General features: G+C 37.9%; 6 protein-coding genes and 2 non-coding genes across 10 annotated transcripts; 3 read left to right on the forward strand and 5 right to left on the reverse strand.

Moving 5' to 3' along the window:
• Nucleotides 1–824: 824 nt before the first annotated feature.
• On the forward strand, nucleotides 825–2,470 carry LOC122012668 (probable carboxylesterase 12). Its single transcript, XM_042569274.1, has one exon. It carries the CDS (start codon nucleotides 979–981, stop codon nucleotides 1,972–1,974), a length of 996 nt encoding a protein of 331 aa, XP_042425208.1. The 5' UTR covers nucleotides 825–978; the 3' UTR covers nucleotides 1,975–2,470.
• Nucleotides 2,471–4,212: 1,742 nt separating this feature from the next.
• LOC122012669 (trihelix transcription factor ASIL1-like) lies at nucleotides 4,213–5,504 on the reverse strand. The gene has a single exon (XM_042569275.1). The coding sequence runs from the start codon at nucleotides 5,209–5,211 to the stop codon at nucleotides 4,360–4,362; it is 852 nt and encodes a 283-aa protein (XP_042425209.1). The 5' UTR covers nucleotides 5,212–5,504; the 3' UTR covers nucleotides 4,213–4,359.
• Nucleotides 5,505–5,738: 234 nt separating this feature from the next.
• On the reverse strand, nucleotides 5,739–5,811 carry TRNAR-ACG. The gene has a single exon. It is a non-coding gene; the product is annotated as a tRNA-Arg (tRNA).
• A 1,108-nt stretch (nucleotides 5,812–6,919) lies between these two features.
• Nucleotides 6,920–14,556, reverse strand: LOC122012671 (gamma-tubulin complex component 2-like). Of its 3 annotated transcripts, none has more exons than XM_042569277.1 (21): nucleotides 14,355–14,556; nucleotides 14,017–14,077; nucleotides 13,844–13,889; nucleotides 13,604–13,738; nucleotides 13,392–13,523; nucleotides 12,075–12,158; nucleotides 11,889–11,987; nucleotides 11,120–11,211; nucleotides 10,941–11,013; nucleotides 10,717–10,869; nucleotides 10,476–10,595; nucleotides 10,336–10,389; nucleotides 9,205–9,288; nucleotides 9,041–9,115; nucleotides 8,807–8,956; nucleotides 8,609–8,734; nucleotides 8,417–8,524; nucleotides 8,057–8,119; nucleotides 7,893–7,967; nucleotides 7,471–7,673; nucleotides 6,920–7,400 (listed from the first exon to the last, which is right to left on the reverse strand). In XM_042569277.1, the coding sequence occupies exons 2-21, from the start codon at nucleotides 14,028–14,030 to the stop codon at nucleotides 7,274–7,276; spliced, it is 2,013 nt and encodes a 670-aa protein (XP_042425211.1). In that variant the 5' UTR covers nucleotides 14,031–14,077; nucleotides 14,355–14,556; the 3' UTR covers nucleotides 6,920–7,273. The 3 variants fall into 3 exon arrangements, with proteins under 3 accessions (XP_042425211.1, XP_042425210.1, XP_042425212.1); XM_042569276.1 differs by having other exon boundaries at nucleotides 14,017–14,109; XM_042569278.1 differs by lacking the exons at nucleotides 12,075–12,158; nucleotides 13,604–13,738; nucleotides 13,844–13,889; nucleotides 14,017–14,077; nucleotides 14,355–14,556 and having other exon boundaries at nucleotides 11,889–12,074; nucleotides 13,392–13,519.
• Nucleotides 14,557–15,367: 811 nt separating this feature from the next.
• On the forward strand, nucleotides 15,368–15,440 carry TRNAR-ACG. The gene has a single exon. It is a non-coding gene; the product is annotated as a tRNA-Arg (tRNA).
• A 257-nt stretch (nucleotides 15,441–15,697) lies between these two features.
• On the reverse strand, nucleotides 15,698–19,004 carry LOC122007918. The gene is made up of 5 exons (XM_042563457.1): nucleotides 18,766–19,004; nucleotides 18,605–18,678; nucleotides 16,849–16,984; nucleotides 16,233–16,544; nucleotides 15,698–16,131 (listed from the first exon to the last, which is right to left on the reverse strand). The coding sequence occupies exons 1-5, from the start codon at nucleotides 18,883–18,885 to the stop codon at nucleotides 15,859–15,861; spliced, it is 915 nt and encodes a 304-aa protein (XP_042419391.1). The 5' UTR covers nucleotides 18,886–19,004; the 3' UTR covers nucleotides 15,698–15,858.
• Nucleotides 19,005–19,717: 713 nt separating this feature from the next.
• LOC122012673 (stromal cell-derived factor 2-like protein) lies at nucleotides 19,718–23,774 on the reverse strand. Its single transcript, XM_042569281.1, has 6 exons — nucleotides 23,480–23,774; nucleotides 23,232–23,372; nucleotides 20,849–20,989; nucleotides 20,620–20,669; nucleotides 20,405–20,534; nucleotides 19,718–19,960 (listed from the first exon to the last, which is right to left on the reverse strand). The coding sequence occupies exons 1-6, from the start codon at nucleotides 23,567–23,569 to the stop codon at nucleotides 19,877–19,879; spliced, it is 636 nt and encodes a 211-aa protein (XP_042425215.1). The 5' UTR covers nucleotides 23,570–23,774; the 3' UTR covers nucleotides 19,718–19,876.
• Nucleotides 23,775–23,918: 144 nt separating this feature from the next.
• On the forward strand, nucleotides 23,919–26,593 carry LOC122012672 (probable phospholipid hydroperoxide glutathione peroxidase). Its single transcript, XM_042569279.1, has 6 exons — nucleotides 23,919–24,331; nucleotides 24,829–24,905; nucleotides 25,011–25,072; nucleotides 25,383–25,501; nucleotides 25,612–25,779; nucleotides 26,231–26,593. Exons 1-6 carry the CDS (start codon nucleotides 24,065–24,067, stop codon nucleotides 26,258–26,260), a joined length of 723 nt encoding a protein of 240 aa, XP_042425213.1. The 5' UTR covers nucleotides 23,919–24,064; the 3' UTR covers nucleotides 26,261–26,593.
• Nucleotides 26,594–27,179: the final 586 nt, after the last annotated feature.

Consider the following 27,179-nt stretch of genomic DNA (forward strand, 5'->3'; position numbering starts at 1 on the left):
GCATACACAATGTCGCTAGAACACCCCCGCGGGAGTGGGAGCTGATCCGATCATCCGAACGACGACGAGCCACTTCTGTCACACCCGTCTCTTTCTCTCAATGCCGGTGTGGTTCAATTCAACATGACAACATGTAACGAGAAGTTGGCTTCCTTTGTTCATCTTCTACAACTGAACTCTCCTAATCGATCTGGGCCAAGTTGACAACCTTTCTCTCGATGCATCTAGTCCAACTCTGTGCAAATAAATCAAGCATTATTCAAAAGATCTCTAGATGGCTGACGAGGTCAAACTTCCTTGCCATCATCCCTTTACTTTTAAACGCTAGGCAAGGAGATGGGCCGTTAAAAACAAAGCAGGTCTTGGAAATTATTTCTGCGCAGGACGTTGATGTGACTTTGGAGGTCACAAGTCAAACGCAGGATCTCGGCCTTGCATCGTCTCCAGACATTTCATCTTTCTTGCTTCTGCCCTCGGTTTCAAGCGCATGGGAGCTAATTTTGTCCAAGGTAGCTCCAACCTATTGAACCACCAAAGCGACGACAAGATTATACGGGAAAGGCATTTTTAGAAATTTTCTGCGTGCTCTAGATTTCATCTTGCCTCAAAATGCCTCCTTTTTTTAACCACTCTATTAATTTTCCACCAAGAGGAGAGGAGAGATGTTTCTAGAATAAGGAAATATTAGTTGGTGATACTAAAATTTTTATAGTATCAATCTTTTTAGAAAAAGCCAGCAAATTTTTGGTTACATTTTAACGATTTCTAGTTGAGAAGTCAATGTCAGTATTTTATTCGGACCGAAGTAGCTTCTCTCTCGGGTTGGAAAATCATATTTGATACAATTGCCGACGAAGAATTGACGCATCGACTAATAAAACCTTCGTGATTTATATATATATCTGTAACGAGCCAACCCAATTGGTTGCTCCGCTCTCTGCCACGCCGGCCACGGTAAGATTAATCCATCCATACTCCATGGCATCGTCCCTGTCTGGCCGTGTCGAAGACGATGAGATCGTCTACCAAGTCTCGCCGTTACTCACCATCTACAAGAGCGGCCGCGTCGACCGCCCCCTCGATGCCGTCATCGTCCCGGCGGATGCCGCCGACCTCGCCGACTCGGCTGACACAGCCGGCGTCTCCTTCAAGGACCTCGTGATCTCGTCCGACACTGGCCACGTTTCGGCGCGCCTCTACCTCCCCAAACGCGTCGCCACGCAAGCCAGAAAAGTTCCCCTCCTCTTCTACTTCCACGGCGGTGGCTTCTGCATTGGCAACCCTTTCATGCGCTGCTTCCACGACTACGTCGTCTCCCTCGTCGAGCAGGCCAACGTCGTCGCCGTCTCCGTCGACTACCGCCTCGCGCCGGAGCACCCGATCCCAGCTGCTTACGAAGACGCGTGGACCGCCCTCCGGTGGGCGACCGCAGGCGCGACAGCGGACCTTTGGCTGGCCGACCACGCCGACTTCGACCGCGTCTTCCTCGCCGGCGAGAGCGCGGGGGCGAACATCGCCCACCACACGGCCATGCGAGCGGCGAAGGAGGCGCTGCACCCCGGCAGCGTGGGACTCCGGGGGATCGTGCTCGTCCACCCGTACTTGCTGGGCTCGAATCCTCTGCCTTCGGAGGAAATAAACCCGGGGATGACCGCCGGGCTAAAGAGAATGTGGGAGATCGCGTACCCAGCCGGGGCGGGCGACGTGGACCACCCGTGGATAAATCCGTTGGCGGAGGGGGCGCCGAGCTTGACCGGGCTGGGGAGCCGGCGTGTGCTGGTGTGCTTGGCGGAAGAAGACGTGATGAGGGACAGGGGGAGGGAGTACTTCCAGCGGCTGAGGGAGAGCGGGTGGGAGGGAGAGTCCGAACTGTACGAGTCACCGGCGAAAGGCCATGCGTTTCACTTGTTGGAAGCCGACAGTCAGCAGCGTTTGGCTCTGGATCAAGCGATCTGCAACTTCCTCATTATATAGACTAATAATTCCAGAGGATACAAATCTGCCGTCAACCCTGGTTTACTTTCACGGCTGAGTATATCTTCCAGCGTATTGTAAATTTGGAATGGTTTGTTTAAAATAAACGATATTCAAATATTTTCTAATAATTTAAAACTTCTACACATTAAGATTAGCAATTAAGAGTGAAGAAATAGTGATCAAACAATGGTCAAAACTGCAATTAAAATTAAAGAAGATAGTTGCTTGGCACATGATTCCAGTTTTCAAAAATTATAACGATAAGAGCATAATCACTATCTATCTCAAGTACAATTATGTAAAACAACAAATCGGAGTTTTAATCCGGTTTTTGTTTAATCACAAAGTCTCTCTTTAAGTTGTCAATACATATGACAGAATATGTTTCATGCAACAATGAATCAAGATGAACGATAAACCACTTGAATGTTGTATCCATTCTTAAGTAGAAATCGACATCGTCCATATCTTGCCTGGGGTAATTGGTTGTATTTTTATTTTGTCTCAGCAAAAGTTTCTTTCAACAAAAGAAACGAAGGGAAGACAAGTATTATGAGATGATGAACTTTCACTGTCCGAAATACTATTTACAAATACAATCAACTTGGATATTTTGCTCCGATCAAATACAAGGAAGGAGTTGGAATCAATAAACTCTCACCATCTAAATACCATTCATGCTCTTGATTTCAGAAACATAGACATTTTGTAGATGTTTTTGAAGGCCAATAATTAGGCAAAAGAGTAAGCTCCATACACAACATGAACAATTTATTCTTGATATTTAGTATTATGATGCACTGAAATAGGAGACCCAAAAAAAAAACAGAGAAAGAATCAACTAGTTCTTAAAATTTCAACAACAATGACTTGGCACAAAGTCGGTGGGATGGTCTGATAGTTATCATATATAGGGTATATCAACAGAAAACCTTATATATGAACAATCAAATTCATTTAAATCAAGTAGATGAACAACAATAAAACCATGTTTTGGTCATAGTGAACAAATGAGAATCGAAAGGATCAAATAACCTATCAAAAGCTAGATAGGGGATTGACAAACGAGAAGCCTAGGATAAAATGTAGACCTCAATTACAATGAGAGAAAAAAATTATATTAAAGATTATGAAAGATAGATGATAAAATTTTAGCAAAAGAGGCATTGCAGGAAAAAAACAAAGAAAATACATTCATAGGTCATTTACGTTAGCTTGTAGTAAGGTTCCCATTTAGTATCAAACCAACGGGACAAAGATACACTCAAACAAGCTGGGATAATCATATATATTCTATGCTTCATAATTTCCATAAGCAACGAAATTTGAATAAAATTATAACTCTTGCATAGAGTTCAATGGAGAGGTAAGATTCACGTCTCCAACCTCAATTAGTTGAGACTAATATGGTTTGATGATCATGATGAATAAATTCATATGAAAGTAGCATGTATTTCAGTTCTCTAAGTCATTATGATGTTTCAGAAGCCACAAAAGCATTAGATAACAACATGATAGGTGAAGACAATTCTGCTATAGATACAATTATTTGAGTTTACTGTATTGTGTTGAATGGAAATGCATAGTGGCACACTTTGGAGTACTTAATGCAAGACTTAAAAAAAGAGACATGTAAAAGATGCAAATGTCTGAGGCTATCCACCATGATACCATTGTGCAACAATTCAAGTTGGCATGTTATCTTAGGACTAGTGAACAAATTGAGTTGAAATCTGAATCTATTGAAAGATCAAACTGAGAAACATTGAATGCTTAAATAGAAATGCATTTAAATTGTCACAAAAGGATTTCAGTAACACATTTCTTCATTACTCACAAACTTCAAAAAATCATTTCAATCATGACACTTGTCTTTTCGATACATTCATTCAAGAATTCTTCCAAGTCTTGATAGCGTGATACTTTTCAACTATTTAATATTGATACTGTTATAGATAAAGTAATAGATCTATTTTGTTCTTGAAATATCACAAGTTAAACTAATCTATACATTCTTCAAAAATCGAGTGTTTACCCTATTGTAGGGCAAGAAAGAAGTCAAAATTGCCCTCCTAAATGGATTAAATCCCTCAGGTGCAATCAATAGTATACTATTACTCAAACATAACAATTCCCAACTACTAATTGGTATATAAGAAAATTAAATGGTGCAAACAACAGTAAACTATGACCTGAACCCTACAATTCCCAAGTACTGATCAATATAGAGGAAAATTAAGAGGTTAAGATGAAAACAAAATAACTTTCCATCAACATATGAAGGCTCAATGACCCATCAGCATTCAACATCTAATTATTGTTAATAGAGTGATGAAAATAACAAGGACTAACGTGTGAGTTTGCTTCACCTTGTTTAGTGCCCTACAAATCCTCTGACTTCTTGGCTTTCTTGGTGGAAGGGAAAGCATCAGCAATCATGTCTAAGAGGCACTGCTGTGATTCCCTTATCATATCAGCCTTTTTTCTTTCCATCTCCATCCAATCTCTTTCTAGCTCCCGCATCAATTTCATTCTTCGCTTCTCAATCTTCATCAAGCCATCACTGAACCTTCTCACAACAGCAGCCAACTGTGACATGATCTTTGCACCACTGCCCACAGCCTCATCTTCTGATTCATCCTCATCGGATTCCTCAGCCTCCTCTTCTTCAACCTCAAAATGGCTCCTTTTCGAAGGAACATGATTCTTGGAAAACCTAGAAGGGCCCCAGTGGGGCTCCCGAAGGATCCCATTAATACTTCGAACGTGGCTTCCAATTCTCTCGTCGTCCTCCTCCTCCTCTTCCTCCTCGTCATCGTCCTCGTCGGTGGAGGGTACATCGAGAGAACGTGCCGTCGCCGGCGGGCGTACAGAAATGGGGAGGGGGCCGCGCTCCATTCGCTCCATGCGACTGAATAAGGGCCAGGCGGAGGCGACGGGACGTTGTTGCTCCGCGCGGTACCGCTTGCGAAGCTTTTCGACCTTGTGGCGGCACTGGGTGCCGGTCTTCGAGGGCTCCTCCAGGCCGCATCTGGCGGCGACGGCGGCGGCGACTTCCTCCCACTGCTGGGCCCTGAGCTGCCCGCGCTTCAGGGCGTACCACCGCTCCTCGTAGGCGTCGATCAGGTGGGCGGTCTCGATGTCGGACCAGGGCTGGCCAGAGGCAGACTTCCGTGACGGAGGCAGAGGCGGGGGGCCGGCCCAGCGCTCCAGCGATCCACCGACAGCGGCCATGTGGTTTGAAAAAATGCGAAGGGAAAATTAGGGTTTGCGTCTTGAGGGAAAGGAAGAAGGGGGGCGACGGGGATGGGTGGTGGCGTGGCGTGGCGTGGTGGTTGAGTGGTGGTGGCGGTGGTGGGGATAAGGATTGGGTGGGCCGGTGGTGGAGGCGGGTCCGATCCGACTTGATTAGGTAATTTAGACCGAACCGGTCCGGTCGAGATGGAGGAGGGAGGGCGTGGGAAGGTGGCGGTGGCGGCGGTGGAGTCGGCGACATCGTGAAGAGGGAAGGGATGCTTTGGCGCTCGCACGTGACGTGGATTATCAGTCCGGGATTTCAAATTCTATATATATAATTCTTAACTTATATAAAGGGAATTTGAATTGGACCACTCCACTATTGATATTCCAATTTTTTCGTTCAATATTTTTTCAACGTTGTGTCTACACTCCACACGCTTTTAGACGGTATTTGAATATGAAAAATAAAATAAAAATGAAATAAAAAACGAAGGAAATCCAACTAATTCAAAAACTGAAAACGACTCCGCTGGGGATCGAACCCAGAATCTCTGGTTCCGTAGACCAGCGCCTTATCCATTGGGCCACGGAGTCATATTGATGTTAAGCTATCCAAATAAATTAACCTAATTAATAGTAATGTACTCTCATACTTATTGTAGTTTAATTACCTAAGGATATACTAATGATATTTTACTAGTGCCAAAAGATTTAAAACGCTGGAGATATAGTATTGATTATATACCAAGGTAAAAAAGTCAATAAATATTTATTAGTATAAAATAATATTTTGAGAAAGATATCTATGTAAATAACACATCGTATATCCTCATTGTTAATATGCACGGACTATCACACACACTATAGTGTAATATAATATATAAATATATCTATAAATTAGATTTGATAAAGATAAGATATATTTATACAATAATGTAACACAAGAATCATAGTTGAGAATCCGACTTATAAGTTACTATACCAAATTCTCTTTCATAAAAAATTAATTTAATTTTTTTATCAGATAAAAATAAATATTGTACTTAATCATAGTTAAAAGGTCAAAAAAAATATATATATATATATATATATATTCTAAAGTTGCATCACTAGCCCAAAGTATTTATAAAAAATTCTTTGTTCATGATATTATCAATCCTAAAATATAAGACTAAAGATAATTATGACAATACATATTTTTTTTTTTTTTTTTTTTTTTTGATAAAAACCGACCAAAGAAATATACTAAACCTTAAACCTATTTTCAACTTGAAAAGCAAAAAAAATATTAAAATAATTTAATTTTAAATTTCATCAAAAGTAATTATTAAAATTTTAGTTAAATAGTAAAATATACGTGATAAGTTATATATTAAGTATTATGATTTTTTTATTTGTTATGTTCCTTAATCAAATAATGTCCAAATTAAAGTAATTTGATAGTATTCGCGATAGAAATCCCCCTCAGGAATTAATTTTAGAAAATAGATTATATTTTGATTAAATTTTACACTGAGTTATTTCTTTTTTTTTAAAAAAAAAAAAAAATCATCTCCAATCGAAGCTGGTCCAGTTTGGGATTGGGAGTTTTCAAACCAAATGATTTTGACTCCTTACAAACCGATAGTTCGAGGCCCTGTTCCATATTGCCATTAGAAGGGATGAGAATGAAACATTCAAAATACATCGGGAAGAGCACAAGTAGAGGATGAACAGCTTGGATCATACTCACATCGAGTGTTGCATGCAGCAATAGTAATTCATGTTTCACAACAATTAGTACTTAGTTTACAGTCATCCATCAGGTTTGAGCCTAACCTGTCTTCTTAATCAACCAAGCCAGAAACTCGTCCCAAGCTCATCCGGAAATAGTCTTAATCCAACAGGTAGAAACCTAAGGGACAGCCATCAATCGCCTCCAGTGTTCCACACCCCCGTTATCGCAAAGGAATTAAGGATGGAACACTAACCAAGCAAAGTAATGCCAATACTGGATGATAATCCTCAAAACCCAGTTGTGGCAACAATTTCATTGAAGAGGGGCAATACAAAGCACCTATATATCGCTCCCTAAGCCAAGAATGCACTGGGCAAGATGGGTCAGATATGGTTCTGCTTGAGAGCTGCTGCTGAGAATGGGGGCTAGACTCTGCAGCTCTTCGTTGAACTCCTTTTCAAATCTCCTATGAAAAAAAGGACCCAAATTACAGGTGAAATCACGTATCAAAGTAATCGAATGCATGAGTTTCATACATGATTGAATCACATATCAATTTATTTTCAGCTGCAGATTTTAATTGCTGATTCTGATATCTCAATCTTCGGTGTTTAGATCTTCCTGGTCCAATTGAAGTTGTTGCAACATCTGCAGTGGCGTCTATAGAGTAGATTGATGGTACTAGAAGCTGGATAGCAGCGGCATACTGAAGGCATATTAATTTTAACTTCTCAATTTTCTGCAGGAAAGACGAAAAGTTAGCACCTTCACTAGCTAGGTTTCAGAACATCTGCTTTGTCATTCAAATGAAACGATTTTTAACATCATAAACAGATAAAACTTTTGAAATTTTTATTATTATAAAAAGAACCTCTGCCGAATGCCCAGTAAATCAAAGATGCTTGATGCATTCTACTGACCTTATCTACTAAATTCTATACGCTAGAAATAGGGTTACCTTAAAAACCTTAGGTAGAAGCAGCAAACATTCTTTCAGACACTTCTTGAGAAAATAGTCATGGAACTGAATTACCTGCATACATCAATCAATTGTCAGGACATGCTAATAAGCTTGCTAAGATGTCATCACTCGAGTACTTTGGGAGTCAGAATTCATAAAACCTCGTCTACACTCTTTGCAGTTTGCAGCCGATCATGCATAGAATGCCAGTTTGGCTCGAGGACCTGGGAAGAATATTCCATTAGGAGTTGAGTTTCAATTAGAGCCAAAAGGTACATATTGAATTATATTCCATATCAACTATATATTCCGTTGAAGGGGAGATTTGGTTCAACAGTAAAATTATTGCTTTGTGACCAAAAAAATCACGGGTTCGAATCCTAAAAACAACTTCTTGCAAAAAGTAGGATGATGTTGCATACAATGGATCCTTCCCATAACCCAGCATGGCTGGCTGCCCTTTTTTATCAACTATGTAAGACTATAGACTAGAATATAGATCAAACAAATGAAGAAATCACCTCAAAAGTTAGATAATGCAAAAGGCTATTGATGAATTTAAGCATGCTTCGGCAAAGAATCGAAGATCTGAGAATGGGCTTTCCAAGAATGTTAATGGCACGAAATCCCTGAATGAGTATAACAAGTTATTGAATACGGCTGGGTGAAAATCATTCAGAGCAATCATTCTGAAGAACTAACGACTTCCATACCTGATGTACTTGCCATGCCATGCAAAGCTGGCGATTTACATGTTTGCAGTGGAATAGGAGACGGAATATCAACTGGTATTTTGTTAAAGCTTTTCTGGGAATAATCAATGATAAGGGCCATGGAACCTGTAACAGTCAAAGAAACATTTCCAATAGTGTTCTTAAATATAAGAGAACATGAGGAGATGTGAATGAAACCTTGTATCCAAGGCAGAACGTCTCCACACCAGTAATATTTAACAGCTCAGATTGTATATCAGGATCCAAAGAAGGTTTATTATCCTCCACAGATTCAGTGGAATCCAAATCTGTAAGTGTAGTTAGTCTTTTGAGCAATGGAACTCTTTCCTGCTTAGCAAAGGATATGGGTTTATAATCAAAACTTCATCAGGTTCAGCAAGTACATGCCATAACATGAAGTCTAGCAAGTACCATGCAACATGTTAACTCTTCATGACAAGGATCTGAAGCAGCAGCAGTTGATCGCAAAGCAAGATCGAGAAGTGACTGTTGAACCAATGGCAAAAACATTACTCTGATGTGGAGTTTCACTACTATGTAAGATACTAGATGACAAATAAAAGCAAGAAAGATACCTGTAACTTCTCGACAGAAATTTCATCGGGTCTTTTAGCAAGCTCATCACGAGAAATATCCATAAAATGAACCAAATAATCACCCTAAAGTACAAAGCCACTAGTAAATTTACCAAAGCAGTCACTAATTAAGGAAAGGGCACCATACATTGAAACAAGAATATGAGGCATATAGTTTCATCATTGCACAAGACCAGTAAGATAAGCTTCCCTGAAAAATCCTCTCAAATGCACCACAGAATACAATACTCCTAGCCTCGTAAAATATCTAAAATGAAACCCCAAAATAACTTCCCCACCAAACTCAATCTTAACTTCAGCATCTACCAACACACTGCTTGATTCAAGATCTTCCAAAGAGCCAATGCATGCCTATCTTATAAATTTATGCAATTGGAATGCAAGTATTTTATTTCTCATATCATGTACGTTGTAACATCAAACTGTCATAATATATACTAAACAAGTTAATGATATCAGTGACATCTTCATACAGACTTGCGCCTCAAATCCATACACATTGTTCCAACAAAATCAGAACAAAGTTATACATGCTAATAAAGTATAAAACTATACATTGAACAAGAATAGCGAATGAAAGCAGTTAACTAAAATAATATTACCTTTTCAATAAATACATGCATCTAGATTAACATACCACATGTACAACCTATAGAGCTTCAAATAAGAAGTAAAAACGAGCCAATGTTTGTGCAGTGAGACCATTACTGTTATCATACTTTATCAATATTCAATAAAGTTCAAAACGGTATGTCTATAAGCACCTACATTCAACCTAGCAATATTAAAATATTCACAAATAGATATTGGCTACTCTAGAACGCCATCTATCTGAGATTACAACATCACATGGTGCCATGATTTGTCAGAGTAATCATTCAAAATTTAACTTGCCAATGCCACAAAGGCAATTCAGTGAACCACCTGGATCAAACAAATCATCAATGTCTAAAAAATGACTGAAATGCAAACATGGTAGATGACAAAATTCGTTTTATGAATAAAGCACATTAATAACTTAAAGCTTAAAGCTTTAAATAATTGGAAGAGGATAAGCACATGACCACCCAATAAACTTTACTAGAAATGTAGTAAATACTATTAAGTTACCTGATCAAGAAGAAGGTAACGCTTCAAAGCCCGCAGTTTTCCCACAAGGTCATACTGCAGAATGAAAGGATATACATTAGAAATGAAGAAAGAAAAAATATATATATAGTCAATAAAAGATAGTATAGATTACAGTTTACCTTATGTGTGATGAGATTCAAGAGCTCACTACTGGCAAAGTCATAAGCAGTTTTTATGCATTCAAGATAATGATGGTTTGACTCAAAGCTCATTAACTTTGAATTGTCTGATAATGGCACCTGACATACAAAAACTAATCACTTTAGAGGAATTTTACAACTGAAAAATGAAACATGATTCAAAGGGTTTATTCACTTTAACATGATAAATGCAAAAGAGTAGCACAAGAATGGAATCTACCTGAACATTATGTCCACACTCCCTCATAACATTCAAATATTTTCCTGTTGTCAAGATTATCCCAGCAACACTGACAAGGAAACTAGGAATGCCATCTTTAAGGCTATAACGCTGCACCCAATACTTAGCATCATAGTCCTGAGTGAGACTCTCCTAAATAAAATAAGATCCTTTAGAGCAGCACAATGAATTAAAACATGAAAAATTATTCATATATATTGTACCTTCTGCAGCAATTTGTTTTCAGCAATAAAGAATTCACCATAAGGGTCATCAATAACACCCTCATATACCCACCTAGAATTATTTTTGACAATAAATTTTCAGCACAAAATATCAATTATCTTCATCTTATCATGAACACATAAAACAGTTAGCTAAAATGAAATGCTAAGATAAATACCTTTCTAATATTGCTAGATATGCCGAGCTTGCCCTTTGGGTCATCTTCTCAAGCAATGACCGAACTGCATTATCACCTGCCATGGCTTTGGCCTACAAAGTATTTAATACACAAGCAGTGTAGTGTAATTGAAGAATAACCAAGTTACACTTGTTTGAAAAGGAAGGTTATGCAACTATTTGACTCTTATTGTGAGAATCAATATCAGAAAAGCACCACAAATTTCATCATCATCCAAACCAAATGAAAATAAAAATGATTAAAATGTTCTCTAAAATCTTACACAGATATAAAAAAATAAGATGTAGAAGTAGTATGAAACGACACACAAATGTAGTTAATTCCTAAAAAATTGCCCATAAACAAAGAACATAACATTTTTAATAAACCAGAACAAAAAACAAGCAGTTCCACCTATTTGAGTTCGACAACATTGATCCTATATGGGTAATAATACCTTGCATTTTGATAGACAGACAAGAATGACTGAAGGTCTTAACTACCAGTCATAATTTGTTGGAAATAAGTGCACTATGTGAATTCAACCACCCACTCACAACTCTCAATCAAAAATGTATTATGAATTATCATCAAATAATGTAGCAGTACTTTTTTGGGCATTTTACAGTTAAAAAGAGATACTAGTCTTCTACCAGACCAGGAAAAGCATGCATAGAAAGACACAATTGCATATTATCACCAAATGGTCTGTGCATATTTGCATACAATAAAAGTTGGAAGCAAAAGGCAGTGTATTATATTATTTTACCTGGCTTTGCAAGAGGTTAAGAGTTGTAGCACCACAAAAATTGTTGGATGAAGCCTTCTCAACCACAATTGACAAGGCATTAAATGATCCCATCATTGGCTGGAGAGTCGAGCACATCAAAACCAAACAGTTATTATTGCGTGTCTAAGATGTTGGAGAGTGAAGAAATGCTGGAACAATGAGAACCTGACAAAAGAACCATAATGCTTGAACAGAGAGTCTACCAAGGCGAAATTGATGTTCAAGCTGTGCAACCATTGCTTGGTAATCCTAATATAGTAATAGGAGGAAGACGTAAAGATAGATGTCAGATAGACAAACCAAAGATCATCAAGTGCCAATAGAATACATACAAAATAGATCTTCATCCTATCTAATAATAATTCTGATGAGGATCAAGATCACTGCTAAACATGAGTTTCTTAATCAGAACTAAAAACTTATTATGCTGTTTTTTACATTTAAACTCACATTATAATATACAGTGAAAAGATAGTTGTGTTTGTCCTTGTCCTGAAGTACCATAGTTCTGAGGCAATATCCTATTGTTGTCTGAATATAAAACTAATTCAGGGGAAATTTATTTTACAGTTTCTAACAACAGGTTTCTTATACTTTCCACGACCTCTTATGGGCTATGACACCGCTAATCCTACTTGACTAACCACATACATAGATCATGTTCATGTTTGATTGGGAGCTCTTGAAATCTTAAATATTTTTTCTGATGTTATCTTCCATAATCAGAAGACCCTCTATTTCTTCATGGATATCACCCTTCATTGATCTCTCTTTGATAAGGACACCTACATATCAATTTCCACAACCTTGTAATGTAAAATAGAAACTTAAGATTATTTACTCCCAGAATACTCAGTATTCTACTATTCTGATCATCATCAAAGAAATGAAAAATCCTACAATGTATTTACATGCATATTTTTAGATCCACTGCCATTGTTACAAAAGTAGCACTAACAGACAAATTTGTTGCCACTTACTGGAAGTTGTTTTGAAGTTGCACTAGGAAACAAGCATACCAACAGTGTCATTGTATCTATAGGACCAATCCTAGAATGTTTAAATTTTCTAAGAGAAAACTTGCAACATTAAGGGATATGCATATGCATGCATCTACAAATAGATAGCATTTGCATATATCTTGGAACCATTAGCTCCTCCAATGGACAGAAACTGCTTTATTGTCAAATAAAACAATATCAAATTCCTTACACGAGCTATACACTCAGAAGAAACGACCAGACTAGTAGAATAACAGATATTTAAAAATGAAAACAAACGTATTTCACCTTATAGATTAAAAGAGCATGCAGTTAATTTTCCATGGAGCAGAATGTTTCAAGTTTTAATAAGAAAAAAGATATAATTAATGGCATCAAAATAAGAGTTTCAGAGCACAAAAAGAGGATTAGGAAGTAAGTTTGAATGTTTCTGACAAAAAGAAAGAAGATTTTAAAAGAGAAAAAAATAATATTATTATACCAGAAGGAGGGCTCTTAATGCAGCAGCAAATGCATGGTTAACCAATCCAGATTTGAAATGAGATTTGGACTCAACAAAGTAATTGATCAGCACATAATTCTGACACAGAGGGAAAATCCTCTGTGTCAATTCCTGCACCCACACAAGCCAATCAGTGCCATGAGATGAGAGTCTATTGAACTGCTAAAGCACAATAAAGTTGGGGATACAACCTGCAGGGCAAGGTCCATGGAAGGGTCAATTTGGCAGATGACATGGTCTGCCCTTCCTCTCACTCTTTTAATTGAAATGTAGCGCCCATCAATACCAACCAGAGCTGACAGCAGGTCGTCAATTACCAAAAGCTCCTACATTTTCATAAAAGTTCCAGGTTTTGTCATTTCCAGAGAAAAATATTTACTTTTCTAGTAATTTAACAACTAAAAAGTTCAATAAAGAATTATGACACAGACCTGAACTGAGACTGGGTAGGATCCAATAACATTATCCGAACCACGACTGCACACATATATTAAAATTATGAAATTTTAGTATATCGATTTTAAACTAGACTACGGCCCAAAATATAACTTTTTGAGACAGCGCCTGACTAATACTAAGGGAAAGGCCGATCAGTTTGTTATACCTGAATGAATCCATTGATGACTTCACTACCACAGTCTGATTGAGCTTCTAGTCTCCTCAAACTATTGGAAAATTATGAAGACATCACATCCCTCTGAAGTCAATCCACCAAATGGCAGGCATTGTTCGATGCAAGATCCAAAATAATGGAAAAAAAAAAAAAAAAAACTAAACTCAGCATACTTCCAGTCAAGAATTAAGGTCCCCAGCCGTCGGTACCGGCGGAATTTATCGTTCCGCCAGCCGACAGGCGTCAAAACACTTCGGCACCGACGACGAAGCAGCGATTCTCTTAGGAAATAGAGGGGGAGAGGAGAGAGATTGATGGAGAGAAAGTACCGTCGGAGCAGCGGCAGCAGACGCAGTGGACGCGGCGAGTGAGGCAGCGGGCGGAGGGCCGAGATGGATCAGAAAGAGGAGGATCGGTGAGAGGGGGGAGAGATGGGTAGCAGGGGCATCGGTGGCAGGCAGCGGAGGGTGCGGCAGCAGGGGGCGGTCTGGATCGGGAGAGGGATAGCGGGACAGGGAGAAGTTTGAGGTGCGCTATGAGAGAGAGAAAATAATTTCTAAACCTTATAACAATGCATGTTAAGAAATATTGAAATGAAAGGTGCTTTTTAGAAAAATGCTCATCTATTTATCAGGCAACAATTACCATCATAAATGCTCCTCAACACATTATTTATCCAAAAATCGCAGTCATTCAGCTAGAGCATGAGAGCCACCGAGCGAAGTAGCGTGGCGATGGCGAGCACGACAATCTCGATTATTGTCGGCCTCAACCGTCGCCTCGTCACTCTGCATCTCCGGCCCTGCTCTCTACTGGTGATTCAAGAAACGCTTCGGCACCGTCAAGCCTCTTTCCACTTCCTCCGCCGCCGCATCCGCATCTGCATCCGGCTGTGCACCTTGCGTTTGCGACTGCGTGCCTCCCCTATCCGTTGGTGCAGCTGCTCCTGGTCACAATTGTTTCTCTCTCTCTCTCTCTCTCTCTCTCTGATTCATTCTTGTCTCGGGGTTAAGTTACTGCCGGATAGTTTAAGGGGAGTGAAGAATCTAGTTTGTAAAATGGGATCTTTTGATTGCGGATGTGAACTACATTGCTTATTTCTGGCCAAATCGAATACTTTCAGTCATTCATCGTATCAAGCACTCACAAATTGAGATTACCTTGTTTAGATATTTGTTTACAATAAATTAAATTTACCTGCACATGTGGCAATATTAACAATAAAATTTATTCGTGCAGTGGCGATATAATGAATCACATTTTACTCGAAATATGGCAAGGATAGATTTATAGCGCTATTAGTTTATTACTACATTATTCTGATTACTTTACATATCGTTCCGACTCCGTGGCCCAATGGATAAGGCGCTGGTCTACGGAACCAGAGATTCTGGGTTCGATCCCCAGCGGAGTCGTTTGTCGTTTGTTTTATTTTTAAATACCATTTAAATATTTAGCGTGAGAGAAAAAATGAATTCTGAGCCATCCAAATAATAAGGCACTCAATTAATAAATACCATTTTCTTTACCTTCAAGAAATGATATTAAAAACTTAAAAGTGAGAGAATGAGTATTTGTCCACGTAGAGCACCCAACCTTATTTCAAAGACTCCTTTTTGAAGAAAAAAAAAAGGTTTTGTTCCGGAGTAGTAAAAAACTACAACTAAATAACTTTGACCGTGAAAAACTACAATTAAGTCATAATCCAAACATCAAACATGACTAGGTCCCGTAATTAGGTGGAGCTTTCCCATGTCTCACATCCCTCCAGATAATTAAGTTTCAGAATAGAATGCCAGACCGTGGTAAAGAAGGGGGTGGTTAGAAATATAGTTAAACCAGAGCAATGCTGCTCTCTCCGCCAGGCGGCTTGCGGACTCCACCAAAGTAGTCTCGTGAAGCAGTTTTTCCGTCAGCGAAGATGTCACTGCCGCTCATCTCTTTCAGCTTTGCCTCGCTGAGTGTCTTCTCTGTTGAACCTGGGGCTGCATCTTCTTTGAATATGTCATTGCCCGTCAACTCTTGAAACTTTTGCGTGTGTATCTTCTTGGTTGTCTTGGTATCACTTTCCTCACTGAATGTGATATGACTAGGACCACCAGCTGGCTATTTGTTCATGTAAATAAGCCAATAAGTAATCAGAAAAGCACATTCCTAAATTTCATCATTTGTCTAGTAAAGCGATGTGTTAGAATGATTTCACTCACGTTCGATACTTTAACTGATGTATGTATGTTTCGAGGCTGCGGAAGGGTGAAATCCAAGTTCCCTCTGAGCTCCAGATTCCTTGCAGCTAAAGGCCTGGCTGGAACCTCAGGAGGAGGACCAAAGATGTCGTTCCCACTAAGTTCTTTGGACTTTGCTTCAGAGAGCTGCTTCTTGACTTTAGCATCTAATTCACTCTCAACGGTTCCACTAAGCTCTCGTTGCTTTGCAACTTCAGAAATTGACGTTGGCTTCTTTGGAGAAACTTTCTCTTCGGTGTTAAATGAGATTTGGCTAATTGCATTAACTGCTTGCTGATATATAAATAAAGAAGTTATTTGATATAATCACCGTAACAACCTTGATATCATAATCCAAACAAATGTAGTATTCTATAATTACTAAAATTTGTTGATGCTTAGTAAAAGAGAGAAGAAATAAAGTTCTACAATAACCGATGGTTAAATAGAACCAGGTATATATGGTTGCAGTTTAAAGTGCTAGATTATGTAACTGCCTTGCAGTTCAACTGAAACAAGAAAGAAAATGAGCAAAGTGTCACCAACATTAGTTTATTGCCATGAAGCAATGGGATCCCAGTTATTCAAGAGAAATTACCTGACAGATTCGAACACTGGTTTTATTATTAGGATTTGGGACAGCATTACTAGATTCTATCACCTCATTCTCATTGTCCGCTGCAAATATACCACTACCAGTCATTTCTCGCATTTTTGAGCTGGAACATGGTCTCCTAGAAGAAAAAAGAGACTAAAACTTTGATATTTTTCTGTTATAATGAATGCCAATATCCAACGCAAAATCACAATAAAAGAGATTCCATGATTGTTAAGCAGAGGCACTGAGTACATGCATCAAGAAAAAATTGGAATTTAAGGAAAAGTTAAAGCACTCTTTTGTATGGTTGACGAATGGTGCATGATTCAATTGTCTCTAAAAAACATGAAATAACCAAGCTACAAATATATGTTGATGAAGGAAGATAAGTTGTATGATTCTTAATGGGTCAAAAGCATTTTGAAAATGATACGGTGGTACAATTGTTTATGCATTACTACCACAGTTCACAGGAATAAAGTGATGGAGCAGATACATATAATATGATCAATAGAGTTTATAAATTTACTAGCCCAAAATAAGATTCATGAATCCAGTTTAAGGACAAATCCCACAAACTTTAATCATCATTCCGTACCTTTTTTGCTTGATTCACAAACCTATGCCTCCCCCTAGTATAAAATTAGGTATATAGCTTGTGTTTATGTAGCATATCAATATGATCTATTCACAAAGTGGAGATTGCAGCACAAATTATGGCTTCCCCTCTTTACTCCCCTCGAATAGCCATCTTTGGTCATTATTTCCTTCCTTGGCATGGTGTCCGAAGGTGAGTATTCTAAATCATGTCAGGCATGCCAATAATTTTAAGAATCATTGATGTGGAATGGAATGACTACCAGTTAGAGCATCCATCAAAGTACTATTTTTTTTCTTTCTCTAGCACATTCCAACTTAGTTGTTGCTATTTCCTACCACCTCACTAAATGTTAAAGAATTGGGGCTACTGGATATGCTCACAGAATGGTAGATCTGCTTCAACAAGCTCGCTAACCTCTCTCTCTCTCTCTCTCTCTCTCTCTCTATCTGGCAGATATACTCGTCCATTAGAATTGTTCTTGCAGTGTGGGATCTGTGCAGTCAGCACCTTCATGTGCTTCTTCACTGAATTAATCTCCATTGCACCTCCAGAAATCCAAGACATGTGCTTAACCTACTTATCTAGATATTTCTTTCAGTTATCTATCTGCACAAATTTTAAACACCCACTTCCACCATGGTTTCTTCTTTGAAGTATCCTGATGATTTTTATAACCAAATTCCTAACACCGCATAAAGAACACTCAATAACAGAAGTTAGCGTCCACTAAGAGCTCATTTCATACATAATCAATATGCATAGAGATAAATCCATCTTGCGATCGGATCAAGCAGCGCGTCGAAAAGAATAAACCAATATTTCTAATTCGCTTAAAATAGCAAAATAAAAAAAAAATCCCAGGCGATAACACCGTGTCGTCCTGCCAAATCCCTAATGATGCATAAAGAACACCGCTCAAGAAAAAAAAAAGAAACGAAAAAATAGCGTCCACTAAGAGCTCATTCGTACATAATTAATATGAATAAAGACAATCGAATCTTGCGATCAGATCAGGTGCACGTAGAAAAGAGAAACCAGGGCTTCACATTAGCTCAAAAAGAGAGACAACATTTTCCGAAGCGAAATAAAAAACCGCGTCATCCAACACTAAACAAAGATCTGCGAAAGCACTAGCCACCCCTCAAGATGTGTCACCTCATGTTCACGCTCTCCGCCTCCTCTAAGGACAACTGCGCCCCGAACATCACCGGGCTGATCCCTCCCACCGGCTACGACGAGAAATAAAGAAGGTGAACCAAATCCACTAATGAAGCCAAAAAACCAAAAATATAGACATTCTAGAATTCTTCTCTTACCTTCAAGGTACGGCGCGTAGCCGACACCGATTGATCGGCCGCCAGCGCAGGCGTCTCCGACCACGTAAGAAGGTCGGAAGTTGAAGTGTGCGACTTCCTCACCGGCGTATTCTTTTCCATTCCGATTCCTCCGCCTCCTCTTCTCGATCGAGCGTAGCAGTAATTGAAACTTGAAAGAAGAAGAAAGGGAAGAGGAAGACAGCGAGCTCGCCTTCACTTCTTAAGAAAACCTTTTGTTTTATAGACATGGATCGGATCACCTATAGGTGCTCTTCGGAGCTCATGATTTTGTTCTCCACTGGCTCTAATTTTGAAATTAGGTGGGTGGTAAGTTAGTACGGTAGGGTTGCTAAGAGGTGACGGGATCGCAAAGACAGCCAAGTGGACTTTCCAGCACGCGATGGCACGTGGTTAGTTGATATACTGGTGAGTCAGTGGACCGTCTCTCTCATGACTTGTTTTCAAATTAAAACAACAGATAATTTACATATTTTTATTTTAATATTTAAGTTTTTATATCTAAATAGATATTTAAATAGATATTTTAAAAAAACTAGTTTAAATTCACATCCTCATCGACTCACACTGTCCAGCTTCATCGTTGAGTCATAGTTTGGTACGGTATTGGATAAAAATCTAACCTAAATGTCCTAAGAAATGCATTTTCTTTGTTCCTTTCCTTTGATATTATTAATAAAACTTGAAGAGTTATTTATTACACAGCTGGTGGTGAAGCAAAATTCTTCTCTCAAATTTTCTTGACAACTCACTTTGTCCGTGAATTTGATTTGTATCTTCAAACTAAGTCCAAAACCTACTTAGTTTAATATAAGCTAAATAGCATAGTTATTTATTAAGCATAATTGGTTAGAAAACCCGTCTAATGATATGGCTTCCATCTAATTTCATTCTTAATAACAAGACTTCGGTCAAATATCACCAAAAAAAAACGTAAAACAAAATTGATAATCTCTCGAGTTGAACAAATCGTTTATGAACGTGAACAAGCTGATGAAGAAATGAAACAGCAGCAAAATTAAACAGTCACAAAAACATCGTGTTAACTCCTCGTGGATTTTGTTTGTAAACAACCACAAGGATGCATCCTCCATTACTTGCTTACGTTAACTGGAAGGTACACACCCTCCGCTGCCAACCAAACATTATCACGGTGCTTATCGCGCACCCCACACACCTGCAGCAAAGAAACAAAAACCCACAGTTAACTCCTCGCGATAAGCATAAAAACTGATTGCATAGCAATATGAAACAAAGGGCTCAAAAAGAACTGAATCTGTGAGATTTCTTAACAACCAAAATGTTTAAGTTGCTTGTCAACTCAAAAGTAGATAGAGATAGTCCTTTGTGGCTCCAATGGAAACTGGATCAACTAGTCATTGGTACGAGAGAAGCTTTCCATTGAAGTTCAATATGAATCTTTAAGCACTTATGATGAGATTTATGGGTGCTATCTATCAGTAGAAAGTATAATAATACTTTCAAGAAATATTCCATATATGTTCGAACAACCCTTGGTATATTTTTTTGCACAGATAACTAGAAATCATTCAAATTTTTGTTGACTTTAGCATATTTATCTGTTGAATGAAAACTTGCAGTGGATCATTTTACTAATTACCTCTTGCTGTCCGCCTGCTATCCTGTTGAACTTCTTCTCATGACTGTGTAAGTAACCATTGGTATCAACATGTAGAAGCCTTACGTGCTGGTGTGTCTTCCAAGTTTTTCCACTGCCCTCAATCTCAAGACTACATGATGAATCCAAGAATGAGCTGAATTAGCGCAACTGAGTTAGATGATGGCTGTAATTTCAAAACAGCACGGAGATCTCACCGCCAAAAGTCACCAGTATCCGATTGGTCATCCCCCCCAAAGCAGCTTACCTAGAGGCAATGCCATTCACGATATATACTTAAGTAGACAGAGAAGCAAACATGTGAATAAACAATAAATAGATCAACTATGATCTTGACAACTGGACCATCAGATGGAATGGAAAACAAAAACCTATATTCTCTAGGTAAATATTAGCATGTAATATGTAAAGTATAACCTCACTAACCTCAAGGTTACCAGATAATGGAGAAGCATACAAGTGGCTATGGAGCCATGCGTGAGTTACCATATGTTGTAGTCGGATGACAGCTCCATTTTCAATGATATCACCCTGTCTGGTTGATGAATCTGGCTGGGGCCTTACAATCTGTAAATGATTATCTAATGTAAAATGAAAGTAAACACAACTGCATAACACTAAAATATCAATAAATATTCTGTAAATGATTATCTAATGTAAAATGAAAGTAAACACAACAGCCTAAAACTAAAATGTCAAAAAAGAAAAGAACCTAGAAGCAATTTTAAATAAAAAATCTGCATTTCATTAGCAATTAAACAAATCAATCACATATTCTGTAAATGATTATCTAATGTAAAATGAAAGTAAACACAACAGCCTAAAACTAAAATGTCAAAAAAGAAAAGAACCTAGAAGCAATTTTAAATAAAAAATCTGCATTTCATTAGCAATTAAACAAATCAACCACATATTCATTCAAAGGTAAAACTCAAAAAGAACAGACTTCATCTGCACAACTCTTTCTTAGCCCGCTTAGCTGATGATCACAATCATGTTAGCCACAACTATTTGGGATAACTACACGTATTCTTTTACTCCATTGAAAATAATGCAATGCTATATCACTAATAATATTCAGATTTATTAAATCACTTTTAATTATGTCAATTTAAAATTTTTATTTGGTCTCTCTTTCCTTTTATGCCTTCAACTCTAATTGATTAAACTTGTTTGATTATAATCAATTTTGTTGATCAACATTCATTGTGTTCATACAATCTTAATGTATCTCCTCTTATTGTAGTTTGTATTTGAGTAACATTTAGTTGCTCACATAGAGTAGCATTATGATTTTGCCATTGTAGTAATTCACACATCTCTCTTAGCATTCTCATTTTTCTTTTTTAGATGTGTTATTTTATAATAGCCCAACATTTTAATTTATTTTTAAAGTGCAAGTAATCTAATAGACTCCAACTCCAGAAGCTACATTTCAACAACTCATTCTTTATCATTTAATATTTTCATCAATATCTTGTTGAATGATAAATCTAAAATTTCAGAATCCCTACGTATCTCAATTCCCTTAGCTGACGTGCTTATACATAAAAACTTTGAAAGTCATTTAGCTAATTGGTTTTATGGAAAGATGGAAATGATTATTGATACACTAAACAAAAGTGTGCTTCTCACTAAACTGATATAATAAAAAAGTAGAAGGAATAAGTAAAACCATAAACTGGAAAATAGTTGAACAAGAAACAAAATCATGGAGCCTGATAAATTTGTTGTTTATCAAAAAAAATGTATATACATATGCCATACAGTATAGCGTGAGGAGGAAAACTTAAATTGTTACAGGTTCACTGCAACTGAAGTACTATAACTCTGAATTTAAAAAATGTTCATAAAGGGGGATTCAAATAGCTTGAAAGACAAATCAATGCAAATTCCACTTTTTCTGAAGCATTACTTTATCAATTAACAAAGTTCAATTGCTCAAACTTTGAAAGAGACATCATTTATTTTTCAGGTTTACAGAAGAAAACTTCCATTGGCAATAGCGTTGTATGTTTCATGTGACGAATTGAATTCAACAATAATTCAATAATTAATTAGTAGCAAGACCAATTAATTGAGATTTAAGTGTAATTATTGAACATTGTATTTTCCATATAATAACTTTCCGAGTTTAGCATGGTATGCATTTAATGCTTGTCACTGTCCTGGTCAGGCAGACCTACACTCAGATAACAATAATTTGACACCTGCAAAGCGCCCACCTGTTATCTGCAGTAATGATGGTTCAAGGTTAAGGATGTCTAAATAGGTCTCATCCATCCAACATTTTCCATAGTAACCTCCTCAGCAACAGCTGCTCTGAGCTCAGATACCGACTTTGAGCATACCCACCAGGTCTATTTCTGTTACTCTCTCCTTTGCACAATAATCAATTAGATATAACTCACTCTCCTGGGGGGAAGAATCATATTAGATCACCAAGACCACATCAATCCTATAAAACTAACAATCACATGAAATTGGCATTTGCGCTCTACCGGCATGAGAGTGTTAAGTTGTCATTATTTTGATATAATCTTCCTGTTTTGCCTTATTCTTCCACCCAAATACTTTCCATGAAGCTTTGATCCTTTCAAATTCATTTTGAATTGGCCATTAGGTATTCAGATCTAGCTTTGCACTGCAGTAATTTAGAAAGGAGATGCATATGAAAGAAAGATATAATGTAGACCCTAAAAAAACACAAGCGACCCGAGAAAAAATTTCAATTTTATGGAAGAAAAACCCAAAGCACAGTAACAAAATAGGACAGCGAACGTTTCAAATAATTCCAGTAAACGCGCACCCAATAACTATTGGAATCGCCAACATCGGGAGATCCAGTGACCGATTGCTGCCCGCTCCCGGATCCATAAGGCAAGTCGTGCGAGTGCAGCCGGTGCTTCGTTCTCTCGTGCATCAATTTGAGAACAGAACCGTATGTGATCTGCCCAAATAAATATCGAATGGAGTGAAGCCATAAAGAGTAAAACAGGGAAAAAAAAAGGAAAATCATTGCAAATATATATCAATCCGGGATCGGTAAGCAAGTACCTCAACGGCGTCGCTGGCGCCGGCAGAGACGTTGCGGAAAGGGCCCTCGTGGAGACCGAGGAAAAAGAGGAGGAGGAGGGAGAGACGCATTGCGAGGCGCGACGAGATACGAATTGGTCCTGGACGCGTGATGGCGGAGGAGCGGAGATGGAAGACGAGGATTCGTGCGGAAGCGCGTCCGCTTCGACTTGAGCTGTCAATGGCCGTTCCTGGTCGAGGTCATCGATCCGGGAAAGGTCGACATCGGCCTAGGACGAACACTGGCTCGGTAGTCGGTACCGTGCAGCTCGGGTTGTGACCGGTTCAGCATACAATCTACCGATCAAACGGGCAGAGAGAGATTAGTTTAATAAATAATTATTATTATGTTTGATAATTATAGTAAAAAAAATTGAAATAATAAAATAAAAATATTATTAAATTAAGCTGTTTTAAGTCGAGGGAGAAAGAGCATGATCGAGTCGGTGCGAAGTGCAAAGTATCCGAAGCTTGCTTCTCTTTCAGGTCATCGTCAGGTTGCGATTAAAGCCCTACCGATTACAGACTCCGGAACCCTCCTCCTCAGTTCCCTGTCGATTTGGATCCATGGCTTCCGCCGCGGCTCGATTCTTCTCCGCAAACCGCGCCCTCCACGGCGCCTCTCGGGCGATAAGGGCGAGTCCGCCGACTGCAGCGTTCTGCCATGCCTCTGCCAAAATCTCGGTTGGATTGCCCATTCCAGTGCCTCTAGATCTCAATTTTGCTGTCAAATTACGCAAATACGTCGGTGTTGTGTCGAAACCAGTAAGAACTCCCGGCGCAGCTTATGCCACTGCTGCCACGGAGAAGAGCATCTATGATTTCACCGTAAAGGTGAGACCTTTATGTATTCTTCAAGCATTTATTATGACTTCACCATAATTAAGGTTACTTAAAGACAAATTTATTTTGAGGTGCGAAATGAGAAGTATAATAGTTGGTTTCTTCAAGGATCTTGGATGGGTTCTACTCAATCTATTCAGAATTCAAACGTAGGATCTCTTGCGCGTTTTGATCTTGTTCTTAAAATATATCAATGTGTGATAAGTGAAATTCTGTATGAGATAGATTCGGGAGATATTGGTTGATCACACAATTACCTTGTCAATTAAGTAGAGAAGTTGCAGGCGAGAATTGTCAGATTGTTTAATCAGTATTCATAGTTAATAAATTTGAAAGATCTATAGGTTATACCTTCTTTTTTCTTAAATAAAATCTAAATGTTGTTTTGCATCTTTATGCTATTCTTGTCAAAAGATGTTAGACATGATATATTGAATCTTGGCTCTCCAATGCCTATTTTCTTAAAGAAAGTTTAAAAACTAATACAGGATATCGATGGAAAGGATGTTTCTCTGAGTAAATTCAAAGGGAAAGTTTTGTTGTTTGTTAATGTTGCTTCACAATGGTAATGCTCTAAAATTCCTAAATTAAATTTTCCCTTGGTACTACTTGTTGCAAATTTTTTATTATGAAAATAGGTTAACGATGAAGCTTTGCTTTTGATTTCTAGTGGCTTGACATCATCCAATTACACAGAGCTCTCTCATATTTATGACAAGTACAAAACACAAGGTATGTTATATTAGCAATAGGATGAAGATTTTTTATTTTTTTTTGCTTTTTCACACCTAAGCCTGTATTGATGTAGCACACTTGATCTGCTTCTAGTGACACAAGTCACTTTGATAGTTAAATCTTTGAACTTTATGAGCATGTTAGGGATCTTATGGGCTAGGTATTTGGCTAGATGCGGTGCATCAGTTTTTGAATGAATCTTCTTTTGGAATGATAATACTGGGGGAGCATGTAAAGATGTATGGAGATTGGAATGATGTTTCTCCAGCAATGATGTTTATCTAATTGTTTGCAAAATCAACTGCAGGTTTTGAGATTCTTGCCTTCCCGTGCAATCAATTTGGAGGCCAAGAGCCTGGATCAAACTCAGAGATTAAAGAATTTGCCTGTACAAGGTTCAAAGCGGAATATCCTATTTTTGATAAGGTTAGGCATACTGGATCTTCTATAATCATATTCTTTCTGGAATTTAAAATGCACATTCACTTGTTCAAGTATGTAGAAATTACTTCCCTGAGTATTTTATATGGTGTCAGATTGATGTTAATGGACCAAATACTGCACCACTGTATCAGTTTCTCAAATCCAGCGCAGGAGGATTTCTGGGTGGTCTTATAAAGTGGAACTTTGAAAAGTTCTTGGTTGATAAGAATGGAAAAGTGATGGAAAGATATATGCCAACAACTTCCCCCTTCCAGATTGAGGTGTGTGAAGCAAACAAACATGCTTATATGATTATGCTAATTTATCTTAATCATGCTAACTTTATGTGCATCATTAAGGTGTCATAGTAATACTTTGATAGTTGATAAACTACATAGATCCTTGTGTGCATAAGAATTAGCAGCTAATCTACATTAATGTTTCTAAGATACAGATCAGGATCTGTTTTGAGTTACTGATATTCTTGATTATATGACTGATGTGTGCTCATAAGGGAAGTTTCCTGACTATATTAAGATAGACTGGTGCAAATCTCAAGAAAATTAATCATACCAACTAATGTATATTCTAATGAATAAATCTTGCTCGCCAAAGAATTGGGACTCAGGATGTTACTCACCAAAGAAAGGGTTGTTCATTGCTTGATATATATGTTTCTTGCATCTGGTTAGAGCCCTTAGACTGCTTCTCATACAGCTCCACTTTTTGCAGAAGGATATCCAGAAACTCCTTGCGGTATAGGTAACTCTATCCACGCAACTGCAAATCAAGCGCCATAACATGCTTTATCGAAATTTTGGCCCCCTGAGGTGTTTCTGGGGTCACAGGGTCCCCTGATAAAGCTTCATTATAGTAACATGCTTGTATTTCCTTGGTAAACGTCACAAGTATCTTGTGCCTCTTCCATCATATCAGATTCGCTTACAAATGAAATTTTCAGCTACTAAAACCTCAATGCGTATTTGTTGAACTGGAAGACATAATTTACAAGCTTCTTTAGAATAAATTAAGAAGTAATTTGTATATACGATATTGTCTCGTTTGCGATTAAGGAAATTATTGCCTCTGATTCTAGCGGATGAACGTATCAGTGAGTTAATGCATTTTTATTGGTAAAGGGACGTTTTCATAATTTCTTCTCAAAGTACACTGATCCTTAAATTTTAAGATGAGTTTGATGTTTTGAGGAATGCCTACAAACTGATTATGGCTTGTTTGAATTAATTGATACTTTTAATTGTATATTCATATTCAGAGTTAACATAATTTAAAAAGTTTAAATTCCATTGGATCAGATCCTTACACTTTCTTTAAAATTATATTTTCCAGAAAATTTGTTAAATTTTATTTTTACCAAAAAATTGTCTTTTCCTTATAAATGAAATAGCATATATTTTTTCCTCCAAAAATCTGTTCCAGAGAAATACAAGCAAAATAGAAAATTAAATAAAATGCCATCTTTTTAAACTTTACCTTCACACTCAAAAGTTAAAATTATCAAAATACTCTTTAAAATTATTTCATTCATTAATATTATTAATTTATCTAACAAAAATAAATTAGAAAGAGCTCGCCAGTGTTTTAAAATTATTAAAATATAATCTAGAGGTCCCGGTTTAATAATCTCCTGTTTTATTTTAGAAAGAGCTTTCCAATGACC

The sequence above is a fragment of the Zingiber officinale genome, chromosome 8A, assembly GCF_018446385.1.
Source record: "Zingiber officinale cultivar Zhangliang chromosome 8A, Zo_v1.1, whole genome shotgun sequence".
Classification (NCBI taxonomy): domain Eukaryota; kingdom Viridiplantae; phylum Streptophyta; class Magnoliopsida; order Zingiberales; family Zingiberaceae; genus Zingiber; species Zingiber officinale.

What these genes read in the sequence shown, in the direction of transcription:
- LOC122012668 (XM_042569274.1), top strand. Translation starts at nt 979, where the DNA reads ATGGCATCGTCCCTGTCTGGCCGTGTCGAAGACGATGAGATCGTCTAC.
- LOC122012669 (XM_042569275.1), bottom strand. Translation starts at nt 5,211, where the DNA reads ATGGCCGCTGTCGGTGGATCGCTGGAGCGCTGGGCCGGCCCCCCGCCT.
- LOC122012671 (XM_042569277.1), bottom strand. An exon ending in AAGAGTTAACATGTTGCATG is followed by an intron (nt 8,957 to 9,040) that starts GTACTTGCTAGA and finishes TTTGCTAAGCAG; the next exon opens with GAAAGAGTTCCATTGCTCAA. An exon ending in TGGCATGGCAAGTACATCAG is followed by an intron (nt 8,525 to 8,608) that starts GTATGGAAGTCG and finishes ATACTCATTCAG; the next exon opens with GGATTTCGTGCCATTAACAT.
- LOC122007918 (XM_042563457.1), bottom strand. Translation starts at nt 18,885, where the DNA reads ATGGAAAAGAATACGCCGGTGAGGAAGTCGCACACTTCAACTTCCGAC. An exon ending in CTACGCGCCGTACCTTGAAG is followed by an intron (nt 18,679 to 18,765) that starts GTAAGAGAAGAA and finishes TTCTCGTCGTAG; the next exon opens with CCGGTGGGAGGGATCAGCCC. An exon ending in CATCAGTTAAAGTATCGAAC is followed by an intron (nt 16,132 to 16,232) that starts GTGAGTGAAATC and finishes ATGAACAAATAG; the next exon opens with CCAGCTGGTGGTCCTAGTCA.
- LOC122012673 (XM_042569281.1), bottom strand. Translation starts at nt 23,569, where the DNA reads ATGCGTCTCTCCCTCCTCCTCCTCTTTTTCCTCGGTCTCCACGAGGGC. An exon ending in GCGCCAGCGACGCCGTTGAG is followed by an intron (nt 23,373 to 23,479) that starts GTACTTGCTTAC and finishes TTATTTGGGCAG; the next exon opens with ATCACATACGGTTCTGTTCT. An exon ending in CATTATCTGGTAACCTTGAG is followed by an intron (nt 20,670 to 20,848) that starts GTTAGTGAGGTT and finishes CATTGCCTCTAG; the next exon opens with GTAAGCTGCTTTGGGGGGGA.
- LOC122012672 (XM_042569279.1), top strand. Translation starts at nt 24,065, where the DNA reads ATGGCTTCCGCCGCGGCTCGATTCTTCTCCGCAAACCGCGCCCTCCAC. An exon ending in TGACAAGTACAAAACACAAG is followed by an intron (nt 25,073 to 25,382) that starts GTATGTTATATT and finishes AATCAACTGCAG; the next exon opens with GTTTTGAGATTCTTGCCTTC. An exon ending in CTTCCCCCTTCCAGATTGAG is followed by an intron (nt 25,780 to 26,230) that starts GTGTGTGAAGCA and finishes CACTTTTTGCAG; the next exon opens with AAGGATATCCAGAAACTCCT.